At 59.3% G+C, this 24,295-nt stretch overlaps 4 protein-coding genes and 1 long non-coding RNA gene across 5 annotated transcripts; 4 read left to right on the top strand and 1 right to left on the bottom strand.

The window, feature by feature from the left end:
• Window positions 1–217: 217 nt before the first annotated feature.
• LOC308180999 lies at window positions 218–4,360 on the bottom strand. The gene is made up of 2 exons (XR_013941271.1): window positions 4,026–4,360; window positions 218–3,239 (listed from the first exon to the last, which is right to left on the bottom strand). It is a non-coding gene; the product is annotated as an uncharacterized lncRNA (long non-coding RNA).
• Window positions 4,361–16,205: 11,845 nt separating this feature from the next.
• On the top strand, window positions 16,206–17,491 carry LOC308180981 (C-C motif chemokine 3-like). Its single transcript, XM_080563469.1, has 3 exons — window positions 16,206–16,488; window positions 16,643–16,757; window positions 16,950–17,491. The coding sequence occupies exons 1-3, from the start codon at window positions 16,416–16,418 to the stop codon at window positions 17,053–17,055; spliced, it is 294 nt and encodes a 97-aa protein (XP_080419595.1). The 5' UTR covers window positions 16,206–16,415; the 3' UTR covers window positions 17,056–17,491.
• A 133-nt stretch (window positions 17,492–17,624) lies between these two features.
• LOC308180983 (C-C motif chemokine 4 homolog) lies at window positions 17,625–19,603 on the top strand. The gene is made up of 3 exons (XM_080563471.1): window positions 17,625–18,526; window positions 18,864–18,981; window positions 19,329–19,603. Exons 1-3 carry the CDS (start codon window positions 18,454–18,456, stop codon window positions 19,426–19,428), a joined length of 291 nt encoding a protein of 96 aa, XP_080419597.1. The 5' UTR covers window positions 17,625–18,453; the 3' UTR covers window positions 19,429–19,603.
• Window positions 19,604–20,470: 867 nt separating this feature from the next.
• On the top strand, window positions 20,471–21,459 carry LOC308180984 (C-C motif chemokine 5-like). Its single transcript, XM_080563472.1, has 3 exons — window positions 20,471–20,675; window positions 20,951–21,059; window positions 21,240–21,459. The coding sequence occupies exons 1-3, from the start codon at window positions 20,588–20,590 to the stop codon at window positions 21,322–21,324; spliced, it is 282 nt and encodes a 93-aa protein (XP_080419598.1). The 5' UTR covers window positions 20,471–20,587; the 3' UTR covers window positions 21,325–21,459.
• A 128-nt stretch (window positions 21,460–21,587) lies between these two features.
• On the top strand, window positions 21,588–24,235 carry LOC308180985 (PHD finger protein 7-like). Its single transcript, XM_080563473.1, is given in 7 exon segments — window positions 21,588–21,971; window positions 21,975–22,343; window positions 22,620–22,744; window positions 22,817–22,979; window positions 23,065–23,171; window positions 23,289–23,402; window positions 23,636–24,235. Coding segments are annotated over 7 exon segments (1,686 nt in total). The 5' UTR covers window positions 21,588–21,653; the 3' UTR covers window positions 24,126–24,235.
• Window positions 24,236–24,295: the final 60 nt, after the last annotated feature.

Below are 24,295 nucleotides of genomic sequence, written 5' to 3'. Positions count from 1 at the left end.
GACTGGTGTTGATTTATTCCTCTTTCCTTCCCCAAATTTTCACCCCATGGGGCAACTCTGGCACGGGCAAGCCACCAGCACACGGTGCAATGCCCCGTACGGATGGAGGCAGCCCCGCATCCGCACAGAAAACCCACGAGCGCCGCGTTTCCCCGCGCCGGGGATTCACGCACCTAATTAGAGCAGCTACAGAGGAGGGGGCGGTTATCTTGGCAGCCGGCAAGGCCAGCAATAGATTTTCTTTTCTTCCCTTGCTCTTTGTTTTTTTTATTTATTTTTTCCCCCAAAGACAAACCCTGGCGCAGATTCGGCCGAAATCAGTGCTGGGCTGTGGGGGGAGGCACAGTTCGGGGTGGTGCTGGATACCGGGGACATCCCCAGGTGGGGACCAGCCCGTGTTTGGTGTCATTTTGTTGTCACCTCGGAGAGGGAAAGGGGATTTGCATCACCTAAATCAAATAACAAGTCTTCGACGGAATCGGCAGAGGCCAGAAAATCAGAGGCAATGCAATCGGCCTTAAGGAAAAGGAAATTTGGCATCCAGAAAATCTGGTTTTGTGACATCTGGGTCCTGCCCATCACCAAAGCCTCATCCCGAGGCCCCCCCCGGGGGCTTAGCACCCCTCTGCCCAGGTGCCTGCTGTGCCTGGGGTGCAGGAGAGCCCGCGGGAGACCTCGGAGCGATGTCCAGCACACAGAGCCACGGCACCAAGGAGACAGACCTATAGCCCCGGGGAACATAAGCACACTCACTGGGGTGTTCATCATCTCCAGATAGCTCAGAAGCTGCAATCAGTGGGGATTTGGGGCGGGTGTGAGCGACCCCAGCCCACAAAGGGACCCGCTGTAGGGTAATTACTACCTCAGCCCACCCAGACCCCATCACCATACATACATATATTACATATAGGAAACAAATACAGGGTCCCTTCTTTTCCAGCCTCTTTCCCCCTATATTGTCCGGGGACGTGGTCCTGTTCGGGACCACGCAGGCTGCAGGAGGGTGGCGGCGTGTCCCCAGGACAGGGCACTGTCCCCATCGCCCGTCCCCACGCTCCCACCGGGGCACTCCAGCCCATCACAACCTGCATCGCCCCCTCTCTCCCCCCCCTTTCCCTGCCTCTCTGGCCAAGCAGGAAAGACAGACAGGGAAAAGCACTTAAGAGGAGGAGAAGAGCCCATTTGCTCTGGTTTCCCAGTCCCCCCTCGCTGGCTCAGCTCAGGCAGGTCAATTTTCCGGAGGCTCCCCCGGTCCCTAATCAGATAAGGGCTGCGGGGCGGGGCGGGGGGGGTCCTTGGTGCTACAGGGACAAGCTCACAGCTCCGTCAGTTCCAACCTGTCCCCAAAGCACCGAGCACCCACTGCTGGCTGTCCCACCTCGGGGGTGCCACCCTGTGTCCCCCAAATCCGTACCTGCCCGTGTCACAGCACCCCCAGCCCTGCTCCTCCACATGCCCCCCAGGGGATTGTGGCCATCATTAGGATGGGTTCAGCTAGGAACCACAAGAAAAAGGATGCTTGGTGGGGATGAAGATTAAAAAGGGCCTTCTATCCCCTCCATCCCTCCCTTCACCCCAGTCCCCACCTCTCCTCCATCCCCCCCTTTCCTCCACCACCCCACACCCCCGATGCTCCCCATCCCACTCCGGCTCCCTCCCTGCAGCCGCTGTGCCCTCTCCGGGGGAGGACCCCGTACCCACGGCTCGGTGTCCTCCCTCTGCCACCTGCCCGGCCCCGTGGGGATGGGGACAGGTTTGGGGACGGGGCGGTCGCCAGCTGAGCAGCGAGAGGCCCCGGCGGTGAGCAGGGCTTCCCTTTCCCCTTCGCTGGACCTGTCACAACTGTGCTCGGCGGGGACGGGGAAGTGCTAGGAGAAGGACGGAGACCAGCTCAGCACCCGCAGCCTCGTCGGATCTCCCCACCGCCACCACCCGTCCCCTGCAAAGGGTCTTTGACCAGTGACCGCAGAGGTGTTTGCTCCCGGGGACCTCAATAAATGGGGGTGTTGGAGCTGCTAATTGTGAGCAATGAGCCATCCAACACAGCCCCGGGGGGGCACCACAGCCCGGTTCTCCCCCTCAAAACCTCCCCAAGCCCCCCCAGTGCCTGCCCAGCTTGTGTGTCCAGCGGGATCAGGACGGAGCAGCTGCTAACTCGTCCATGGCCACCCCGCTAATGGCCACGCCGCTGTCCCGGGGGCACCTGGTCCCATCTGGAGCCCAACCCCACGAAACCCTTTGCTTGGTGCCATTAGCAGCCCCCCCTTAGGGATTTGGGCTGTTCCCCTCCCCAGCTCCGCTTCTGCAGCTTGTCCCGACCCTCCCCAGGGGGGGGAAAGCCCTACAAGACCACTTAGGGCCATGCATTTTTCAGGAGCCTATTTAGCAGCATTAGAGGGAAACATTTTCCCATCTGTTTGTGCGCAAAGTGGATTAACCCCTTCGGCAGCCCCGCTGGGCTCAGGGGAGGCTGTGATTTTGGACTGGGGGGGGTGTGAAAGGTGGGGTTTTATCCACCCTCCTGCCCAGCCAGGTTTGGGGCTGGGGGTGTCGGGAAAAAGGAGCTGGAGCTGCCCGCACGGCGCTGGGATCCGACACGGTGATAGCGCTGGGCTCTGCAGAGCATCCTTCACTGCTCAATGTGCAGCAGCTGTTGAAAAGCAAATAAAGCCCCCAGAAAGCCAGGGTGTAGTAGAAAAGATGGGAAACAATCAGGAGAAAGGGGCTGTTTTCCACTGGGACCCGTTACAGGCTGTCTCTTAGGGGCCAGGAGGGAAAGGCTAATGGTTTCATGGAAAAAGCCGGCGGTTCAGACTTCTGGCAACAGTTTCTTTCGGAGCTCAGCGGTTTCTGAGCAGAGCACTTGTGACCTTGACAGTATCTGGCCAAAGATGATTCAGTATTTGGCTAAAAGGTGTTCACATCTCAATTAAGCCCCCGATGTCTTCAGTGCCGTGCCTGATGCGCCCTTTGCATCCACCCTACAAACAGGGCTGGACGTGGGGCTGGTCTGCAGCAGGAGGGGCCCCAAAACCTTCTGGGATGGGGAAAATTCATCCTGGGGGGGCCCAGCACAGCCTTTTTGGACCAAGCTGAGGTCTGATGGGCGATCACATCCCTTCTTGGAGCTGGGTACGGAGGCTCCTCCACCCTCCCAGAGGCCATCTGAGCAATGCACCCAGCACCACCTCCTCTCACATGTTGGCGGCTGCCTGATCCATCTCCACATTTCACTGCAGCTTTGAGCCACAGGCCAAAAGGAAAAAAAAAAATAAGCATGGTGATCCAGAGCTTTCAAATAACATCTCCCTTTATGCATTTCCATAACTCAGCTGAAGACCGCAGGCTCCCTGCACTCAGCTCCACCGCGAGCTGCTGCCCGCTGCCTGCTCCCCGCCTGCTCCAGCGCCCCGTGCCCACGCTTTGCAGGCTCCAACAGCCCCGAGGGCTCTGCGAGAGGCAGGTGAAGAGGCTGAGACCCTGCCACCGGCAGGCAGGGTGGCCTTTGTCACCTCTCTTTGCCTCAGCCCTGCTCACGGTCTGCGGGGGATGCCCAAATCAGCACGGGTGCACCCCCTTTGCCAGCTTTCCTCTGCCCTTTCCCTGGTGCCTTCCTGGGTTTCAGCCCCTGTCTGCGAGCCCGGCAGCAGATGATTTAATTTTAACTTTGCAGCATCTTTTTAATGCACTTCTCGGAGCCGAGGAGCTGTGCTTGGTGGCCGCTACGGGCTGCAGTGCAGGAGCCCAGGGCTGTCCCAGGGGACGGCGTGGCACCAAAGCTGCACAATTCCCTCTCCACATCACCAGGCATCACCCGGGGTGAAGTTATCGACTTTACAACATCAGAGCATGCAGAGAACAACCCAAAAAACACAATGCAGCCACCAGGGTCCATCTCTCCCCACCCCGGAGCTGCCCGTAACCCCTGGTTTTGCCCAAGCTCAGGGCAGCCCTGAAGTGGGGGTGCTGCAAATTCTCCCAAACAAACGAGGCAACGAGGAAAAGAAAAAGCATCCAAAGTTCACGCCGGGGAAGGCAGCAAGTTTCCGCTCGGCTGGGCAGCGAGGGGGTCTGCGGTGTACCAACAGCGTCTCCTGCTACCAGTGACATTGAAGGGAGTTGCAAAAAAAATCCATTTTCCTCACCCAGAATGGAAAAAAAAACAAAAGACATTTTCAGCCTTGAAAGATTTATGTTCCCCCTCCAGAAGCTGTCAAGAGGCCCTGGGTCGGCTCGGTGCAGGTGCTGAGCACCATCAGGACGGTCCCCAGAGCCCTTCCCAGGGTGGGGGGACACAGGACAGGGGGAGACACAGGGCTGGGCCAGGGGCTGGGGGCAGAAATCCCCCCCAGCAGGGTTATTCTGCAGGGAAAGCACCTGCCCAGCCCCACCCATTAGTGATCTTAATTAATTATCATCCCAATTAATTCAGGTGGCACCCCCTTGCACTACCCCTCTTAATAACTCGCCTCTGAGATGCCAGGGCTGTGTCTGAGCCCTGAGCAAGGGGATCCCAAAACCAGCCGTGTCCAGTGCACAGCGATGATTTGAGTCAGCTCTGGGGAAATCCCAAGAGAAATCCCCCAAAACGGACCTGCCCAGCCCCACGGGCCTCCATCCTCCTCGGGGGCTGCAGCCCCCCAAGCTGGGACCAGCACCCGCCTAACTGGGAGCAGCCCCCGGCCACCAGAGGGAGAAGCTTCAACACTTAATTCGTGCACTGGATGATGATCAGGAGGGTGGAAAGGACAGGGTTAGGGGGGTCCAACCCTTTTCTCACCCCTTTGAGCATCTTTCTCCCCAAAAAGGAGGGAGGAGTAACGCAGGGGTTCCCCCTTAGGCGGCTCACAGCGTTGCTTTATTTATTTATTTATTTTCTTGGTTTTCTGAAAGGAAAACCTAAAGCCAGTGCAAGACACGAGCCCTGAGCTGTCTCTCCCACTAACCGAGGGGCAGGAAGGTTTCCAGCCCCGCTGCCTGTGAAGCCTTTGCCGTGCCCAGCACTTGCTGCTGGCTGCGCAGGGTCGTGGCACCGAAGCTATCGCAGCCCCAAGCTGGACCCAGCACCCGAATCGGGGCATAAAAACACGGCATCGAGCCGAGGAGCTGCCTCCGGCACTCTGCACAGCTTTTATTGGCAATCTGATATTCCAAAAGCACCGGAGACATCTCCGAGAGGTACCAAACAGCTGCCCCGGCGCGTCTGCGGGGCCCTGCAATTAGCGGTAATTAGCAGCAGCCCCTGATGGGGATGCACCCCCGGGTCCGACGGGGTCTGACGCTGGCCCAGGCCCCCCACCACCACCGTCTCCCACCGCGGCAGCCCTGGGGGCTCGCTGGCTCCCCGTCTGCCGGCGCTGAGCCCTCCGGAGAACTCGCCGGCGCCGCAGTTATCAGCGCGGCCGCAAGCCAGACCTGGCAGAGCGTTAGTGCCATCCCAGGAGCCAGCCGGCTATTTTTAATGCCACTAAAAAGCAGGCAATTTTTCACTTAAGCCTCCATCCCAGCCTCCCATTTACCTGGGCTGGAAGCGAGCAGTGGCTCTGGCAGCCCCCAGCACCCTGCGCTGCGCCTGCAGCACCCCGAGACCTGGCTACAGGAGGATTCGCTGGGCTCAGGCTGTCCAACAGCAGGGCAGTGCCTGTCCGTGGGGCTGGGAGTGGGTCTATCTTATTCCTTATTCCCTGTTCACTATTCCTTATTCCCTATTCCCTGTTCCCTGTTCCCTATTCCTTATCCTTTATCCCTTATTCCCTATCCCTTATCCCTTTTCTGTTATCCCTTATCCCTTATTCCTTATTCCTTATTCCTTCCTTATTCCTTATTCTTAATGCTTTATTCTTAACATTTTATTCTTATTCCTTATTCCTTATTTCCTTATTTCTTTATTTCGTTATACCTTACACCCTATTTATTTCCTTATTCCTTATCTCCTTATTTCTTTATGTCCTTACCCCTCATCTCCATCGTTCTGCACACGGAGATGCTCTGCTCCAAGCTCACTTTGGAGACCAGGAATATTCTGGGTGCTGTTATCCAGGGAAAAGGCCCTGGGAAAGCCAAGGGAAAGCCTTGGGAGCATCTCCCCAAGAGAAATTTTGGGGCCAGCTGAGGGGGTCACGTTATGGCAGGGACATCACCCCTAAGGCTGACCCTAGCTGATCCCATAGCAGGGAGACCCGGGGTTTGTCTTCCCCTGCGTGCGACGGGCGATGTTGTAGGCGGCTTGGGATTTCAGCAGCGTCTGCTCCTTCAGCAGCTTCTGCTCCTTCAGCATCTTCTGCCACTTCAGCACTTGCCGATGCTTTGGTGCGGGCGGTAGGAGCAGCTCGGTGCTTCCCGGCAGCCCCGAGCCCTCCCCTCGCTGCGGGCTGGCTTTGGGATGCCCACAGGGAGGCACGGGCACGGAGAGCATTAAGAGGAGGAACAGCAAAGCATTAACGCGGCGCTGCGTGCCCGTCCTGACCCTGCGGCCCGCAGGTTTCATAGGTCTCATAAATATATTGACTAGGGTTTTTTTCCCCTGTGCTGGAAAATGAAGGCTTGGAAATGGAAAAGGCTGAGAAACCGTGCCCTGGTGCCCTGCACTTACCCTTCTCCTGCTGCTGGCTGGGAGCCCATCACATCCACAAGTGCTTCCCCGTGTCAGAAGGACAGACAGTCTCATGTAGAAGGAAATAAACTCCCACCAAGCCCCAGTATATAACAACAAATGATTTTTTTTTTCCCCAGGATGAATATTTTCCCATTTTGTGCAGGGGACCATGGTTTCCCTGCTGAAGGATGGGCAGTTGGCACCAGCAGTGTAGCTGGGGGCATTTGTCTGGCTTTTGCTGTGGGGAGAGGATCCCTCCTCCCTCCAAATGTGAAACTGTGTGTCTGGAAGTGGGAAATTCGGGAGATAGCCTTGTCCTGATGATCCCCACCCAATCCACATAACTCAGCATTTGCAGTGTCTGCAGGCACCGAGCTGAGCCGCTCTCTACCTCCCTTCAACCTGCTGGCAATTTGGGAGGGCGGGGGGGGACAGACCAGCAGCAGTTTCCAACTACCCCAAAACAAATTCCTCTTCTCCCTTTTTAAACACTGTCAGAAACTGGTGACAAATCCCATTTCCCTTCGCTCTGCCTCCAGCCCTGCTCAAGGTGCAGTGTCCCCCCAAAACCATTGCTCTTTGCAGGGGCCCCCACACCCCAGGGCTGGAGTCCCGCACTTTGCCAGCAGGTAATTCCTCTATTAATAAAATCTCCATAATTAATGGGGTTTGGGTTGTGGGTTTGTTTTCCCAGTGCAGCAGATAATTTCTCTATTAATAAAATCTCTGTAATTAATGGGGTTCAGGCTGTGGGTTTGGTTTCCCAACGCACACAACCCCATGGCCCTTTGTGCCCCGATGTCCAGCAGGAGCCAGAAAGTGAGGAACACTAAAAAAGAAATCAACTGGGGATTAAAATGAAAAACCAACCCCAACAAATGCCAAATAGGATCTGATAGCAGCGCAGCCCGCTCAGGTGGGCTGATGGAAGATAAGGACCCGGTGCCACGGAGAGCGGAAAGCTCTCCAGGAGGAATATTAAAACCTCGCCGCAGAAGGATTGGAGGTTTATCGGCATCTTTTGATGGTAATAGATTTTTGTAATAACCTGAGTTTATTACTGGAAACAATGTGAGAATGCAAAGTGTCTCGGTGTCTAGCTGGAAGCATTCTCCAGCCACTTCAGCTCCCTTCTCCCACTCCCAGAGCCCTAACACTGCCCAGAGGGTGCAGAAGGGTCTCGGAGGGTGTCGGGGGAGAAAAGAAATCCCATCCCAGCCCCGCAAAACCACCCAAAATTCCCTAGAGCCACCCGGAGACGGCGGGGAGAGGAAAAACGCTGTCAGCGGGGCTTCAAGCCGCCCCCACGTCGCGGTGCTGTGCTTTCTTCTGCAAACCGCTTCCTGCCGGGCAGGTGCTCCTTCCTTTGTCGTCTCTTCACACCTCCCCTGCGCTGCGGTCGCCGCTGTTATGACGCTGCATTTCTTCACAGGCTCTGCAGAAAGGAGAGGCATGGGGCTCGTCGGCGTTCACCCCCCGGCTGGGGGAGATCTGGGGGGGAGAGGTGGAGCCCAAAGCGAATCCCCCCCCCACCACCACCCCGGGAGCACAGAGCCATCCGCACAGGGTTACTTTTTTCTGATTTCTTATTTTTTTTGGCCAAACCCTCTGGAGCTCAACCTTGGGTTGGTGTCTTGTTTCCCCCACCAACCCCAAACCCACATTTTTTTCAGCTAAATAAAGCCAGCAGCCGGATGAGCGCTGCTCTTCCCCACCACCAAAGCTGAAGCCGGGTCTGGCAGCACCCCAAAACCCAAATCCCCCTGCTGCGGCAAGCCCTGGTGCCAGCCTGGCTCCGATGTACCGGCCTCACACAAATCACATTGAATTATTTCATTGCTCTTTCTGGGAATCGCCAGTTAAGGCTTTTACGCCGCACGTGCTCCCGGCGCAGAGAGCTCCTGGTTTTATCCACCTGTCAATTTGGGGTCTGCCCACCCTATAACAACAGCTCGTGGGAGAAAAGGGAAGGGGAAAAGCAAAAGCTGAGCTTTGTTGTGCGAGAGGATAAGTCTGTATCCTGGCTTATAAACATCATTTCCCAGATACCCATCTGAGCACTGAAATACCAGCCTGGCACACCAGCAGGGGAACTGCTGTTTCACCCATAAATAATGCTGGTGTCCAACCTTCTCCCCTTTCCTGGGTTTTCTGGGCCCACAAGACGGATCTGGATATATCAAAAAAAAAAAAATCACAAACTTGTTTGAGTTCTGTCAAGTAGTTCATTAAAGAAAATAAAAGCTGAGGAAATCAGAACGCTTTGGGTTTTGCATGGGCAGATGGATGCGCTGCCTTTCAATCACTTTTCTCTTTGAAGCAGCCTTTGGGGAGGCTGGAAATACCCTGAAATCCAAGCGGCTCCCACCAAAGGGTTTCCTTGCAGCCCCCAAAACCTTATCATTTAATTAAATCCAAACCCAAGCGCTTTGATTAGAGCCCAAGACAGAAGCATCTCTTTTTTCCCAACACTCCTAGCAGCCAAAACCCCAGGGACCACAGGGGTGGGGGCTCCCACGGGGCTCCCAGCCGCGCAGAGGTGACGCAGCAGTGGGGACAGAGGCGGGACCCGGCCGGGTGGCATCCTCTGGCTGGAGACTGAGGAGGGATCTGGGAGAAATCACGCATCCCTCTTCTCCCAGAGCAGCTCTGGCTCACAAACCCACCTCTTCCCACTAAAAACCCACTCAGTACAATCCCCCTCACCACTTTTTCTATCATGTTAAATTTTGGTTATTATTTTTTTGGCTGGAATATATATTTTTTTATTTATTTTTTAATTTTTCAGCAGCTGCCGGCTGAAAGTATCAGGCAGGCTGCAGGCACACGCCTCGCAACTCCGCCTGACCTCAGCTCCTTTTTTTTCCCTACAGAGATGATTTTTTATTTGTTTATTTATTTTTCCTGGATCATCTCAAGCCTGAGCTCCCCAGGCGCTCAGCCCCAGATGCTCTCTGACATCTGCTGAAATCCCGTACACCGGCGCGGGAGCCAAAAGGGGCTGGGAGGACCGGGAGCCACACACGAGGAGGTTTTCGGGCTGTGGTGGGGCCAGGAGGGGTTTTTGCTCCCTGCTTCCTGCTCCCTGCAGGCTGGGGGATGCTCGGTGGCTCCGGAATCACCTGGGTGATGTTTTGGTGGTTGTAGGGGCGTAGGAGATGCATTTTGGGGTCTGGCTGCAATGGGCTCAGTGCCATGAATGTGTCATGGGGACAGAGTGGGCCAGGCAGGGGTTTGGGGCTGTAGGAACCGCTCCGACCATGCCACATGCACCAGAAGGCTCCTGGAGGGAACGAGGCAGACGAAACCCAAACTGCCCCAAAATTACGGCGTGTGGCCAGCCAGAGCAGCACACCCCGCACACCCCCAGCCCTGCCTCCTTATCCGCTTTCCTTCCCACCCTGCTAATTTCAATCGAGGAAAACTCCATCTGGGTAAAATATAAAGCCAGCTATTTTTTTTTATATTATTATTATTATTTTGCATATTGAGAGTGTAGTGGATGTAAACCGTGTTATCTGGATGGCTTGCTGGCTGAGCACAGCCTCCGTTTTACCATACTAATGACTTTTTACACTCCAGGTAAAATCAGAACAAGACAAGAAGGTTTTAGAAAGCTCGTTCCGACAAATTCCTCACTGTAATTACTGGAGCAGAAAGAACTCATCAGCAGTACATGCCGTTGCTCGGGGCGCTAAAAGTCTCGAGTGGTGAATGGCCCAGATACGGGGGAGCAGCAGCCGTCACCGCCGCATCGCCGGCCCGGCAGGTCCCGAGGAGGCGAGGAGAGCTGCTGGCAGCTTCCCCCGGCCGACGGGCTGCATGAGAAGCAATTTTATAGCCCAGCGCTTCTGCATCCATCCGTCCTCCCCGGGCGCCGCGGCGGGTGGCGGCAGGGCGTGCGGTGGGTGGAGGCGGTGGGGCTGGGTGGGGTGGTGCTGGTTGCACACTGCGGGTACCGCTTGGGGTCGGTGGGGACAAGAGCAAGGTCCAGGAGCCTTCGTCATGCTTGGTGGGTGGGTTTGTTCAGGTGGTGGTGTCCAGCGGAGGTGGAGTGGCCCCATGCTTGGCGGTATTCAAGAGATGCTCGAGGATCACGGTGGGCACAAAGCCCAGGTTAAAGCCCTAGGGATGCCACTGGCTGCATGAGGATGTGCTGCCACGGCTCAGCACCCAGCAGGATGGGGCATGGGGACCGGCAGCGGGACAGACGGCAGGGATGGGGCAGTGCGGTGTGTCCCTGGTCTGGTCCCAGCCCCAAACCCTCATCCCCAAAGGTACTGGGTCTGGACCCCCTCATGGCTTGCACATGGAGCCACTGGGCAAGGAAGGTGCTGGGGAGGTGCCCAAGAGGGAACCAAGCCCAGAGCACTGAGGGGGTCCCCACAGCCCAGGGCTGATCTGTGCTGGGACCCCAGCTCTTGCTGCAGCCCGAAGGCTAGCCTGTGGGGTGCAGGAGGGATGCACCCCATAAGTGTCCCCCTCCTTGACCCTGTCCTGGGGACTTCAGTGGCCCTGGTTTAATGTCCCACGAAGGAAAAGAGGAGCAGGGAGGGGGGTCATTGCCCCACCACACCTTGTCACTGTCACCTGGGCAGGATGGAGACCCCGGTGCACGCTCTTTCTGCCCACCCAAGCAGGCAGAGGGGATGACAGCGATGAGGGATGCCCACCCCAGCCTTCCCCCTTTCCCGCGAGCTCTGGGGCAGTTCATCGCCTCGCTCCTCTGAACTGCTGTGACAGCATGCAGGAGACTTCAAAGGGATGAAGGCTGGGGAGGGGGGAAGCGCCCTGCATCCCCCTGGGGCCCGCAGCGCCCATCTCCGCGCCACCAGGGGCTGTTATCAAATTAAAGCACCTCCGCAGACAGCCTGGCGCTGCCACCAGCACAGCTGGCACCTGAATGGGGTGGACCAGGGCCAGCTGTGTCCCCTGGCAGCATCCTTCACCCCGCTATGCCCCAGCCGGGCTGCGGGAAGGGCTGTGTCTGAGCCTCTTCTCTGCCTTTGGGACTTTTCTCCCCTTCCCTCAGGGTGTCTGCACCCCAACTTCTGCCCCGAGCCCAGCAGCACTGGCATGCACGCAGGGGATGGGTATCCTTGCTCTTAATCTCTCTCTCTATCTCCTAATTAAATATTGATGGCAGTTAAATATTCATGGAACATTTTGGCTCCGAGTTTTTATCTGTCTTCAGGCATACGCGGGGTCTTTGATGTGTTACTTTTCTGGTCACCCGAGGTCCCAGAAGCCTCCAGACTTGTCAACGCTCTTTTGAGGATTTTCTCCTCTTTTCCACGTGTGCCTGGCAGAAGCTTTCATTTTGGATCCTCTGCTTCTTTTACCCCCGTATCCCTTTTCATATCTCTCTCCCCAGGACGGAGCAGCTTTCCCCCGTGCTGAGCATCCCCAGCAGGGCTGCTCCTGTGCTGGTGGGACCCAACGGGATGCGGGGTCAGGACGTATCCCTTCCACCTCCTCCATCCCAAGAAACTCCCGGATGGTTCCCATGGGGCTGGGAGCCCCCTGGGGTCTCCAAAGGACAGGGCCATGAGGCTGTGGGGCTGGCTGGAGCCTCCCATCTCCTCCAGCCCCCCAAAAACCCCAAAGGGTCCCCAGCAGGGCCCGAGGCGGGTGATGGGCAGGAGGAGCGGGCACGGAGCGAGCTGTTCCTTGGGCAGCACTGACATCTTCTGCCAGACCGAGGGAAAACAGCAGCCGAAGCTCGGGGAGATTTCCAGCCCGAGAGCAAGGCTCCCACCAAAGCACGCTTCTCCCCAGCCTTGCACGGGCAGCCCCAAAACTGGAAAATAATTCAAAAAATTAGCACACCAACCCTTGGCTTTAATTTTTCAATGCACGACATGCCTAGCCAAAGGAGCGGAGGGGAGGAAGGTTTTTCCCACCACCTTCCCCCAAAACACTTGCAGAAGCATTTATGGGAAAGCTCCCGGGGGACACAAGAGGACACCGAGGACACGACCCAGCCGAGGTCCCCATCAATGCCGTTCTCTGCTCCCCACCACCACCTCCCTGCATCCCTCCAGTGCTGCCCAGCCTGGGCTCTTGTGCCTGGAGAAAATCCACCCAAAGCAAAAAAACATCGAGATCTTTAAACGGCACCAGCAGTCTTCACCCAGAAGCAATACTGGAGGCACACGGAGATCCCAACAAGTCCCCAGGCTGTTGACTCTTTTTTTCACCCCAGCTCCCAGTGCAGAGCATTTCATGAGCATCTTACTTTATCTTTTGGGGTTTCTCTGTTATTATTTTTTTCCCACCAATAAATGCTGCTTCTTGCCTTTCAGGTTGCTGGGAAATGATGCGCCTGCAGCCTGCAGGCTCAGAAGTCAGGGTGCAGCTAGAGGCAGGGAGTGCCTTGGGTTTCTCTGAGTTTTCAGCTCTTGGTTTTTGAAAGGCCAAGGTTAGGGAGGGGGAAGCTAACACCCAGCTCAGGCAGCCCAGCCCTGATCGTTATCTCCAGCAGAGGAGTTTGGTGTGAAATCAGCTTTTCAGCCAGGGCTGCTCGGTGACAGCCAGGATGTTGGGGACCAAAGGACACGGAAATGAGTCACACACCCGTGGGAATGCCCGGGGTGAGCAGGGACTTCAGCCAGGGACAGTCTGGGGAGGAGAGCTCTGGGGGAAGAGCATCCCAAGGGGGGAAGCAGCAAAGACCCTTCCCCAAGCTGTCCAGAGAGAAGTCATCATCCTAGACAAAAGGTTTTTGTCTTTATTTTAGGGGCTTCGGGAACTGCTTTGGGGTCCCCGAGCCTGCAACTCACTGCAGCCCCCGAGGCCACCCAGCTGCTGCTTTGGGTGGAAAGCCTCTCCCTTTGGGGCTGTTTTCCCCACTGTGGGATGAGGGGATCCACACCCCCAGTCCAGCGCTGGGAAGGGGGAATGCCCCAGTCCAGCCACCAGCCATTGAGCCCAAAATCAAGAGGTGTGCCCAGAACACCAGGGATTTACAGGAATTCAACCCAGCTCCCTTGGCTTTGCCCAGTTTTCAGTTTCCTCAGCTGGGATGTGCCTTCGCTCCTGATGGATGTTTGTGAAGTCAGGACTCGGCCATGACTCAGTGAATGAATTCCCCCCCTACAAGGGTGAAGCCATCTGCTCCATCCCATTTCTTTATGACTCCACCTCGCAGCAGCATTTGGGAGCAGGGGATGAGCCCATCCCCACAACCTCGGGGCAGCTCCCAGTGCCAGGCTCCGGGTTTCGGAGTGAGCCTCCATAAGGTTTTCCAGCCTCGGACCAAAAAACCCTCCACCACTTTCTGGGGGAGATGATGGCACCTCTCCAGGTTTCCAGCCACGCTCTCTGCAGGGGTGTAGGTTGTGGCGACTAAAAGCCACCTCGTTCCAGGGGAAGGTGGACGGGTCTTGTGCCAGGCTCAGCAAAAACCATCTCCCCCAGTGGCTGGGGAAGTCCCAAGGGTGGCCAGGGACAGCGGGGTCCGTGTCAGCCTTTAGAAAGGAAATCTCACGAGTGGGGTGTGCATTAAGTGCTTATCTCACCATCAGCCCCGGCAAGGTAATGGAAACGCTGATCTGTTCCAACCGCGACAGAGAGGTAAAAGGGAGCGGAATCAATCAAACAAATCCTTCCAGCTTTATGGAAAGCAGCCCCGACCTGGTGAAGATGCTTTGACTACAGTCATTATTTTGGCTGCCCCGGCGGCAGCAGCCGTCCCGTCCCACAGGTGCTGCGCTTAGATCTTCATCCCCCCGGTTTATCGATCAGCTGGGACGAGTAGCGAGCCGCGGCATCCATAACGCCTGTGGAAACACAGCTGAAAAAGCAGCTGTCACCGCGGAGGAAAGCCGGCCTGCCCCAGCAGCTTTCACTGCTCTGCATCTCTAAAGGATGAATTCTGCTCGGCGCGGGGCTGAGGGAGCGCCCCGCGATCTGGTAGGGGGATTGCAGCAGGAGCTCAGCACCATCAGGGATCCCAAACCCCTCTGCAGTCCCCAAATCCGCCTTCCTCTGCGTCCCATAGGACCTCCCAATGAAGGAGAGGGACAAAAGCCCCACGCAGGAGGGAAGGAGAGGCTGCTGGACCCGCTCCGTGGTGCCCACATCCCCCCTCCACGTGGCGGAGGCTGGAGGTCTGCCTCCGTCCCGAGGCCAAGTGACCCCGGAGGCACCGGGAAGGCCGGAAAAAGCCAAGACTGATGGTAAATGGTGACATTCCCGGGGATTAATTGCACAGAGTCACCTAGTGCGTGGGGTACTCCCGTCCCCAGGGCCCGATAGGGGCTGAAAATTCACTGGGCCCCAAAATTGCCCACCCTGCTGCCTGCTCTCAGGGCTCGGGGCGGAGGCGGCCGCAGGTGCTGGGAGCATCATCCTCGGACTTCCCCGGCCTGATGCATGGGAGTCCTGAGAAGGGTTTTTTCCCAGTCTAACAAAACTTCGTTGTTTTCCTTGCGTTTCTGTTTCTTGGTCTCATTGCCGGGAAAACACCGTAATTTGGGGGCTGAACATCCCCTGTGTGGAAGCAGCTGGTGCTTGCAAGGATCCAGCCCAGACTTCGCGTGGCCACGTCCAGCACGAGCCATGCTGCCGAGAGCAGGTCATCATTTCAGAGCCACGCCGTGCTCTCACCAGGGAAGGAGCCAGGCTCAGCGGGGTTTCAGCCCATCCTTGTAGGGGCAGCAGGGCCAGGAGACCTCAGGCCATGGGGCTAAGAGAGGAAAAGGACGGCTCTGGGAAGGGAAAGTGGAGCCAGGCATCCCTTTTCCTCCACTCCCGGGGGTCAGCTCAAGCTGGAAGAAATTAAACTGGTGATGGGAAGGGGCTGCTGCCAGGCAGAGACATGAAACGCCCCCTTCCTTGCACACCGGGGAGCCTTGCAGCCCCCTCGCCACAACCCAAATGCGTGTGCCCCATCAAGGGAACCTGGGAGCCAAAAACTCGAGGCTGGTTCCTTGGGAAACAGCTCTGGAGAAGAGCCAGCGGAGGGAGGCAGGAGGGTGGTGTGGTCCTGCCATGGAGGGGCCCGGTTCCCCTGGGGATGGGAGCAGCCTGGACCCACCCCAGTGCCTGCAGCCCGCTGCAGATGTCCCGAGCCACGGGGACGTGCGGAGGTGGGTTGCAGCCCACCACCCACCGGCTGTCATCAGCTGGAACAGGAGCCCTGGGATTTGTCCAGGCTGGGAGGGGGGGGGGGTCGGACAGCTGGGGCAGGCAAAAACCCCCAGGGAGGCCCCAGTCTGTCCTCTGCTGTTTCCCAGCTTGTCACAGCCAAGAACACCCCAAAAAAAACAGCAGGAGCCACGTATGTTCCTTCTGCAGCTGGACAGAGGCTGTTTCCCTACGGCTTTCCGGGATTCTGGCACGGGGGTTGGCCATCGGCCCCCATGCTGGGATGCGCAGTGATGGGACGCAGACCTCTGCTCTGCTCCCATGGACGTGGGGCTGCTGCTCCCAGCTGTGACGGCTGCGGGGAGCAGATCCAGCTGCCAGCACCCTGCAGAGCTCCTAGACACCGTCCTGCCCTACATGTCCTGCAACCCGCCTGGGAATTGGGGTGCAGAGCCAAATTCGGGCAGCAACCCACCCGTTAGCCCCAATGCCAGAGGCAGCAGCTTGGAAAATCCCAACCCCATTGGGTTCTAGGAGCAGTTTTTCCTCCTTGGGCTGTTCTGGGAGAGGAAGGATATCGCCCACCCTCTGTGCTTTGGGACATGGCCAGGGACCAGGTCCTCCCCCTGTCTACGCAACCGCTGGCCCCATTGGAAGCAGCCCCATAAAAGCAGCCCCATCCCAAGCAGGAGGGAGCACGAAGCAGCCTGCAGCCCTCCTGCAGCCCACCATGGCCAAGGCAGCCGGGGCCTTCTGCGTCCTCCTCCTCCTCGTCGCACTGTGCTGCCAGAGCCTGGCCCAGAGTGAGCGCGGCCACCCGCGGGACTGGGGACGGGGACAGCACGGGGACCCCAGGGAAGAGGGAGGGGGTGCATGGGGGTGGGTTTGCTTCATGCGGGGGGGTTGGAAGGGAGATGGGGGCCTCCAGGCTGAGCTGAGCTCTCGCTGTCCCCCCAGGAGCCCCGGCCATGCCCGACAAGTGCTGCTTCAACTTCCAGACGAGACGAATCAAGAGGGACAACGTCGTCTCCTGCTACGCCACCAGCCCCGAGTGCCCACACCAGGCGGTGATGTGAGTACCCCCTGCCCCTCGGGTGGCACCGAGGGACGCAGGCATTGCTGCTTCTTTCCTTTTGGTGGCCAGACTTGCTCCTCCGCTGCCCAGGTGTGGGATGGGGCATGAGGCATCTCCGAGCCCCCCCAAAACTGAGCCCTGCAGCCCCGTAGTGCATCCCCACTAAGCCCTCTGCTTCTCTCTGCCCAGCTTCAAGGTGAAGAGCGGCAAGGAGATCTGCGCCCAGGCGGGCAAGGCCTGGGTGAAGAGGTACCAGCAGAGCTTCCCTGTCAGCTCCTTCTCCATCCCCAGCTAGCGTGGCTGTGGGAACCCCGCGGGGCCCTCCAGGGTGACCCCGTCGCAGAGGTGGCCATGGGGACACGAGGGGCAACGTGGCACATCGAGGCTGTCCTTCCCATCGCAGCCCCATGCCCAGCTCCAGGCTGACCAGCAATCACCTCTTCGGGTTTTTTCCATCCCCGGATCCAGAGTCCCACTGGGACATCCAAACCCTGGAGCTCTGCACGCAGGCAGCTCCGTACCTCCTGTATCTCTCGCTGTCCCCCACCCTGGGACCAAGGCAGGACGGGGTCTCAGGCCGGGGACAACTGCTTTGCGGGTGGCAGCACCGGCGTGTCGGTGGCACGGCACTCACCAGGCTTCCTGCAGCATAGGGGTTAAGAGGGAATAGCTTCATCCTTATTTTTTGTACGGCACGGTGATGGAATTAAAGGGAACTTTATGCATGCAAACAACTGGCTGTGCAAGTGTCTGGGGAGCAGGCAAGGTCCTCCTCTTGGCTTTCTCTGTGTGTGAAAGAACATCTGTGAGCGTTGGACTCGCTAAAGCACTGGGAAGAGATGAAGTCCTGGCCATTCCTGATGTGTCCTGGGGGTGGGAGAAGGGGGGAGAGGGATCCAGGGGGTGCACGGGGTCAAGAAGTGTCCACGTGGGCTTTGGGGAAGCCACAGCAAAAGGGGCGAGAGGCGGGCACAGCACTGGGTCGCTGCCAACCTGCAAGGAGGGGGCTCCCCGTGCTCCTCCACCAGCTGTCCCCACGGAGACCCCAACCAAAATTCAACCAGAGCTGCCCCTCGGGGGTGCAGGATCCGGCCCCGGTGCCAGCCTGCACACCAGGGCTGCCACGAGGAGATGCAATGGGCACAGCCACCACCACGGGTGGCACCACGGGTAGCACGGCCACCGCTGTGGGCAGCCAGCACTCGGCCATGGGGTCTCGAGTGGGTCGGCGGGAGCCACTCGCCCCCGTGAAGAACCGCAAGAGCAGCATCGCAGCTGGGAGGGCTTTTGAAAAGAAGCTCTCCCAGGGCTTCACTGAGCGCGAGCATCATCCTGTGTGGTTTGTCGCGGTGGCAGCAGCCGAACCCAAAATAGATTGCTGGCCCCTGCGCATCACCGGCGGCGCAGAGCTGTGGCTCCTCACCAGAATTTCCAGCCGTCCTCCCGGGCCGTAGGCTGGGTGAGAGGAGGGGATGGAGCAGCACCGGCCAGAGGGAGGAATTTCCATTCACCACTTGCCCTTTATGAACACCGACGAGCGGTTCTTCCACCGGGGAGAGTCCGGGGGTGTCATGGAAATGCTGCCCGGGGGCTTTATAACACCGAGGTGTAGGCAGGAGAGGCAGGTAGCTCACCGTAGCCCCGAAACAAGCAAGAACTACGGGTCGCTGGAGCTGACAAAGCCAGGTTGGACATGAAGCTTTTCTCCCTGACCCTGGTCGCCCTGCTGCTCGCTGCTGTCTGGACTGAAAGCTGGGGCATGTCCTGTAAGTACCGACACGGAGCTATTTGGGGTCGGGGGCACAGCTTCGGCCCCTGCTCCTGTTGGGGAGTTGGGGTGCTGGAGGTGTCCCGTTCCTGTTAAATGGAGCCAAAATAGGCTCAGGCAAAGCTTCAGCAGGTGCCGAGGGGTCTGGCCATGCCCCAAGGGAAGGGGTTTGTTCCTAGGGCTTTCCTGATGGGCAGAAACAGGGGGGAGTCCATCCCTGGGGCAAAGCCACAGAGCCGGGGACACGCCAGGAACCCTCAGAGCAGGGGGAGCAGGAAGGTGCCTGGGGAGCCGTGACACCCCTGGGGACAGCACCAAGCCCTGCCTGCTCTCAGTCCGCAGCTCCTACACCAAATGTTGCTACAAGAAGATGTTCATCGAGAAGGAAATCCCTGCCTCGTTCATCCGGAGCTACCAGGAGACGTCCCCACGCTGCTCCCACAGAGCCGTGATGTGAGTGCCCAGGTCCCCCAGTCTTCCTCCCCCAGTCTCCCTCCCCCAGCCTTTCTCCCCACCACGCTCCTCACCCTCGCTCGCCCACTCTCCCTGAGGCTTCACCTGCCATCAGGGATACCCCAAAATGAGTAATCCTCCCCCCCCCGGGTGCTGTGTGAGATGTGCCCCCCCACACTGCTTTGTTCCGAATGTCCCTGCAACCCCAACCCCCTGTTTCACCAATAAAAATGGGAAGGAAGCCGGGGTTTAAAAGAAATTTAAGATTGCCCGAAGTCAGCAGTTTCAGGGGGGTGCTGGGGCTGGAGGGGGGGTCACCCCATCTAACACCACCCCTCTGCCCCCAGAGTGGAGCTGCTGAAGGGAAGGAAGTTCTGCGTGGACCCCACGGAGCCCTGGTTCCAGCAGTACCTGCAGAGACAGAAGCTGAGCAATGCCTCGGTGTGAAGCCGCCGCCGCCACGCGCCCTATTTATTTGTGCCTCGCCGCTACCTGCCCGTGCCCATGGCGCTTTGTTAACCTATGGGGCCAGCCCCAGCCCCTGCCCCCCTTCGTCCCCCCTCTGTTCCTCTCCGCACCCGTGTACAGCCCTTGGTGGCCTTAATAAAGAGCCATGTCCTGACCTGGAGTGAGACTTAAATCCTGCTCGAGGAGAGAGGGGTTGGGAGGGGTTGGCATCCCCACAGGGACCGGGGAACAGCCCAGAAGGTGTCGGTGGGGCCGTGAAACCAGGGGGGTGAAGGTGGAGACAAAGGCTGGCCCCATAGCCCCCCTACATTGAGCAGCCTCTGCCCCACTGTGGGTTTAAGGATGGTGAGGATGCCCCGTGGGATGTTAATTTAGGCAGACACAGGAGAAATGTTGGATTTTGAGGATTTGGGGGGGGGCTGTTGCTTTCCGCAGAGAGGAACCGGGAGTTAAACGCTGGTGGCTGCAGAAGGAGGGGGCCTGGGGGCTTGGCACTGTCCCTTAGCCCCAGCTGGGCCCCTGCAGATGGGCACCCCGGGGTGGCCCCGGTCCCGCTGGAGCCTCGGAGAAGCCAGCATCAGGCGGGGACAATCCTTCCCTTCCCACCAGAGCCCCTCCGCCGCATAAAGGTGGCTATGGGGACATCGGACGGTCAGCAGCCTGCTGCAAGGACGAAGGAAATGGGACCGTGAGGTGGTGGGCACTGATGTCACCAAAGTCCTTACGCTCCAAGTGATGGAAACCACGGATGCTTTAGAGCAGGTTGAGCACAGGGAGGATGGAGCAGCCTTGATCCACCCGATTCCCATCAGGGCTCCATCCATGGAGCCCTGTGTCCCAGCCTGGCTCTCGTCATGGGGCTTTGGGTTCCATTTCATCCCCAGCGAGCACCAAAATGGAATCCGAAAGCAGTGGTCCTGTGGCTGGAGGTTCCCCTTTTGTGGCTTCCTCTCCTTCTCCAGCTCAGCAAAAATCGGGTATCCTGACATAACTTCCTAGGAACGATGCACCCATCAATTTCCACGCCTGTCCAGCGGCCGGAGGATAAAAGACGGCAGCAGGGGCCGAGCATCGTGCAGTGGAGAGCCCCGCAGCCACCTCCAGCCCTGCTCGCCGTCCGCTCGGCCCCCGCAGCACCATGAAGGTCTCCGCAGCCGCCCTGGCCGCTCTGCTCCTCCTGGCCCTCTGCTCCCCAGCTGAGGCCTCGACAGCTAAGGCTCAGCTTGGTGAGTCTGGGTGTCACTGTGTCCCCGTGGGGCTGGGTGCCCTGTCCCTGTAAGGGGCAGGCGGAGAGCCCCGTCCCCCTCCCCATGGATGGGACCCTCGTGGTGGGGTGCGGGTGATTGCCACCAGTGCTGGGGCTCAGCCTCAGGGATGGCATCTCCAGGGGTCGGTCCTTGGGGGATGCGACACGAGGGGGGGACAGGTGATGGCAAGTCCCCGGGTGGAGCAGTTGCTGTAGTGTGGGGTCTCACTGAGCTCTGTTTCTTTGCCCCCACAGATGGCGTCCCCACCACCTGCTGCTTCACCTACCAGCACCGCCCTGTCCCGCGTGGCCTCATTGCCTCCGCCTACATCACCAGCAGCAGCTGCAGCCAGCCAGGGGTGATGTGAGTACCCTCCATTCCTGGGGTTTGGGGTGCAATGTCCAGGGTAGAGCCCTGTGCATTGCCGGGAGGGGGGACAGGGGACGGGAACATGGCTGGGGACATGCGGGGCGCTGCTGGCAGGACCCAGCTCCGGCCCCCTGCTCCCCGTCCCGGCACCCAACGCTGGTTTTCTCCCTGCAGCCTGGTCACCAAGACGGGGAGGGAGATATGTGCAAACCCCCAGGCCCGCTGGGTGCAGGCACACCTGGAGCACTTCTGGAAGTAAAACTGACCCTTCCCTGCTGCCGCTGCCCTCACCGCTGCTAACAAAGTCAAAATACAAAGATGACAGAGAAGACATCAAACTGCTTGTCAAGAGTCAGGGGCTCTGACGCCTAAATAAAGTGCTTGGCCTGCCAAACCCTTTGTTTGGCTCTCCTCTCCCTGCTATACCCCCAGGGTTGGAGCTGGGCCCTGTGGGGTGATGCTGGCATCCCGACATGGGGTCCCTGTCCCTCAGAGCCCCCCCAGCACGCTGGAGGCTTGTCGTGGCTCCGCTCATCCTGACATCACCACCACGTCACCTCCTCTGTGGTTCCTCACTGCTCCATCACAATGCATGGGGCCATGTCACACACCCGTCACCCCACCCCCCCCAGTGCAGGGCACTTGCCACCAGCTCGGCTCCCCGTCTTGTCCCAAAAACAGGGGGGACAAGGAAGGGGACGGTTGCTGACCCTACCGACTTCCCCACAGCCCCATGCGGTGATGGAGCTGAGGCCCCGGCGCCGCAGGGTGCCACAACCCCCCCCAGCCGGCCCCTTCAGTCCCACAGCCCCGCTCAGGGTGCTGGCAGGGTCCCCCCAGGTGCCGTCCCCCCCGAAAAGGAAGCGGCATGTTCCCGAGGAGGAAGGTGAGCGCAGAGCATCCCCATAGGGGATGTGCCTCTCTCCCAGCCCGCCCCAACATGCCACTGTCACCCCGCACGGCGCTGGGGGTGACGATGACACCGTCCCCACGGCAGTGTGCAGGCTGTGCCGGCGGGCAGATGGCGACCCCGAGGTCTTCGGGCAGACGTGCCAGCAGGACGGGCTCCGCATCCACGAGAACTGCCTGGTGAGCCCTCAGGGGGCTCAGCCCCGGGCCCCCGACCCCGTGCTAGCAGCTGCCCACCCTGCACACACCCCCGGCTCCCTCTTGCAGTACCACGCCAGCGGGCTGAGCCAGCAAGGGGCTGATGGAGAGGGTTTCTTTGGCTTCCTCCTCCCCGACATCCACCAGGAGCTGCAGCGGGTGGCACAGAAGGTGAGGCCAGGGGGACGTGTCCCCACCTCGGTCCCCATGCCCCTTGGCTGGGATGCTCCAGCAGCCAGCTGCAAACAGCCCACCAGAGCCTTGTTTGTCCAAAAAGTCTCATTCCTTCAAAAAATGAGCACTTTGAGAAGGGTTAAGGCTTTATCAGTGGTGTGGTGTCCCCAGCCAGGTGGCCCACCAAAATGTCAGTGGGCTCTGCGGGGCATGGGCTTACTGAGCTCCCCGGGAGCACTGCGCTGATGGCAGCCACCCTCCTGCTGTCCCCAGACGTGCTGCATCTGCCGGCGGCGGGGTGCCTCGGTCACCTGCAAGGCCCGGAGATGTCCCCGAATCTTCCACTTCCCCTGCGGCATCGAGCGGGGCTGCGTCTCCCAGTTTTTCGGGGAGTTCAAGTGAGTGTGGGTGCCCCACGGGGCTGGAGGAGGGATGAAGCAGGGAGCTGAGCTGCCAGCCCTGTCCCCCAGGTCCTTTTGCTGGCAGCACCGGCCAGCACAGCGGCTGCGAGCGCTGCAGCAGGGCCCCAGCCTGTGTGTCATCTGCCTGGAGGCGGTGGCGAGGCGGCCCTGCTACGACACCCTGGTCTGTCCCGCCTGCACCAGTGCCTGGTTCCACCGCCGCTGCATTCAGGTGGGTGACATCGCCCCCCAGCATCACCCAAACCTGTGGGGGGGCTACATGGGACCCCCCCCCAATGATGCCACCCCTGCCCCAGGGCCAGGCGCTGAGCGCGGCCCTGCACCATTTCCGCTGCCCGCTCTGCCAGGACATGCAGACCTTCCAGGAGGAGATGTTTCGCCTGGGCATCAAAATCCCCGACAGGTCAGCATCCCTCCCCCTGCCTCTGCCTCGCTCCACGAGGCGCCCTGGCCAGTGCCCTCCTGCCTCCCCAGGGTCCCCCTCATCCCCTCAGGACTGAGCTGTCCCCGGCTCCTGCAGGGACGCTGCCTGGGAGGAGGACAGGGCTTTCGAGGATCATCACCAGCGGCACAGCTCCTGCGACGCCAGCCAGTGCCTGTGCCCAGTGGGACGGGAGCAGTCAGAGGACACGGGGTGAGTGGTGGAGGCCCCGTCACCCCAGCGAGGACATAATGCTTTTGTCTCCTCCTTCAGGCTGGGACGGAGGTTCCCCAGGGTGCCGAGCTCAGCACAGCACAAGGTGCATGCTGGCAGCTCAACCCCGGCTGCTGGGGTGTGAGCAGGATGGAACCCACCAGGGCTGGCACCCCACAGACCTGGGACCCTTGGTGACCATGGGATATCCCATGGTCCCATCGTTCCCCCAGGCCCTGGAGGTTGCTGCTCTGCAGCTCCTGTGGCTCCTGCGGGACCCATCAGCGCTGCTCCGACATCAGGGAGGACACCAGCTCCTGGGAGTGCAGCGACTGCGCCAACACGTGCACCAGTGAGAGCTGCAGCTGGGGGACAGGGTGGCCACCATGGCCACCTGCCCTGGAGAGATGTCCCAGACATGGGACCAGGAGATGGGCACAGGGGTGTGATGGATGGAGCTTGTGCTCATCTCTCTGCCCCTTTCAGCCCCCTCGGTATCATCTGGAGCAGCCAACCCAGACCCCACAGCCCCGGCGCAGGGACCCTCGTGCAGCACCCCGGCTCCTGGGAGTTCAGGTCTGGAACACGAGGCTGGGATGCTGCAAGGACACCCCGGCACCCAGCTGCTCTCCCAGCCCACAGAAAGCCCCTCGGCCACCTCCCAGCCACTGCCCAACAACCCTGGAGGATGTCCCTAATAAAACGGTGAAACGTCACAGGTGAGTTTGCTGATGTGCCTGAGCACTGCAGGGCAGAGCAGCCGCAGTGGCTCCAACCCTCCTGTCTGTACTGCTGGTACTGCTGGGGCTGTTTCCCCGTAGAGGAACTGGTGTCGGGACCCCAAGACACAATTCCAACATCACCCAGTGGGAATGTGCTGAGGTCAGGGGTTG

This window comes from Anser brachyrhynchus, assembly GCF_964034855.1.
Source record: "Anser brachyrhynchus genome assembly, chromosome: 20".
Lineage (NCBI taxonomy): Eukaryota > Metazoa > Chordata > Aves > Anseriformes > Anatidae > Anser > Anser brachyrhynchus.
The sequence above is the reverse complement of the archived record's forward strand: the minus strand, read 5'-3'. Positions and strand labels throughout refer to the sequence as shown.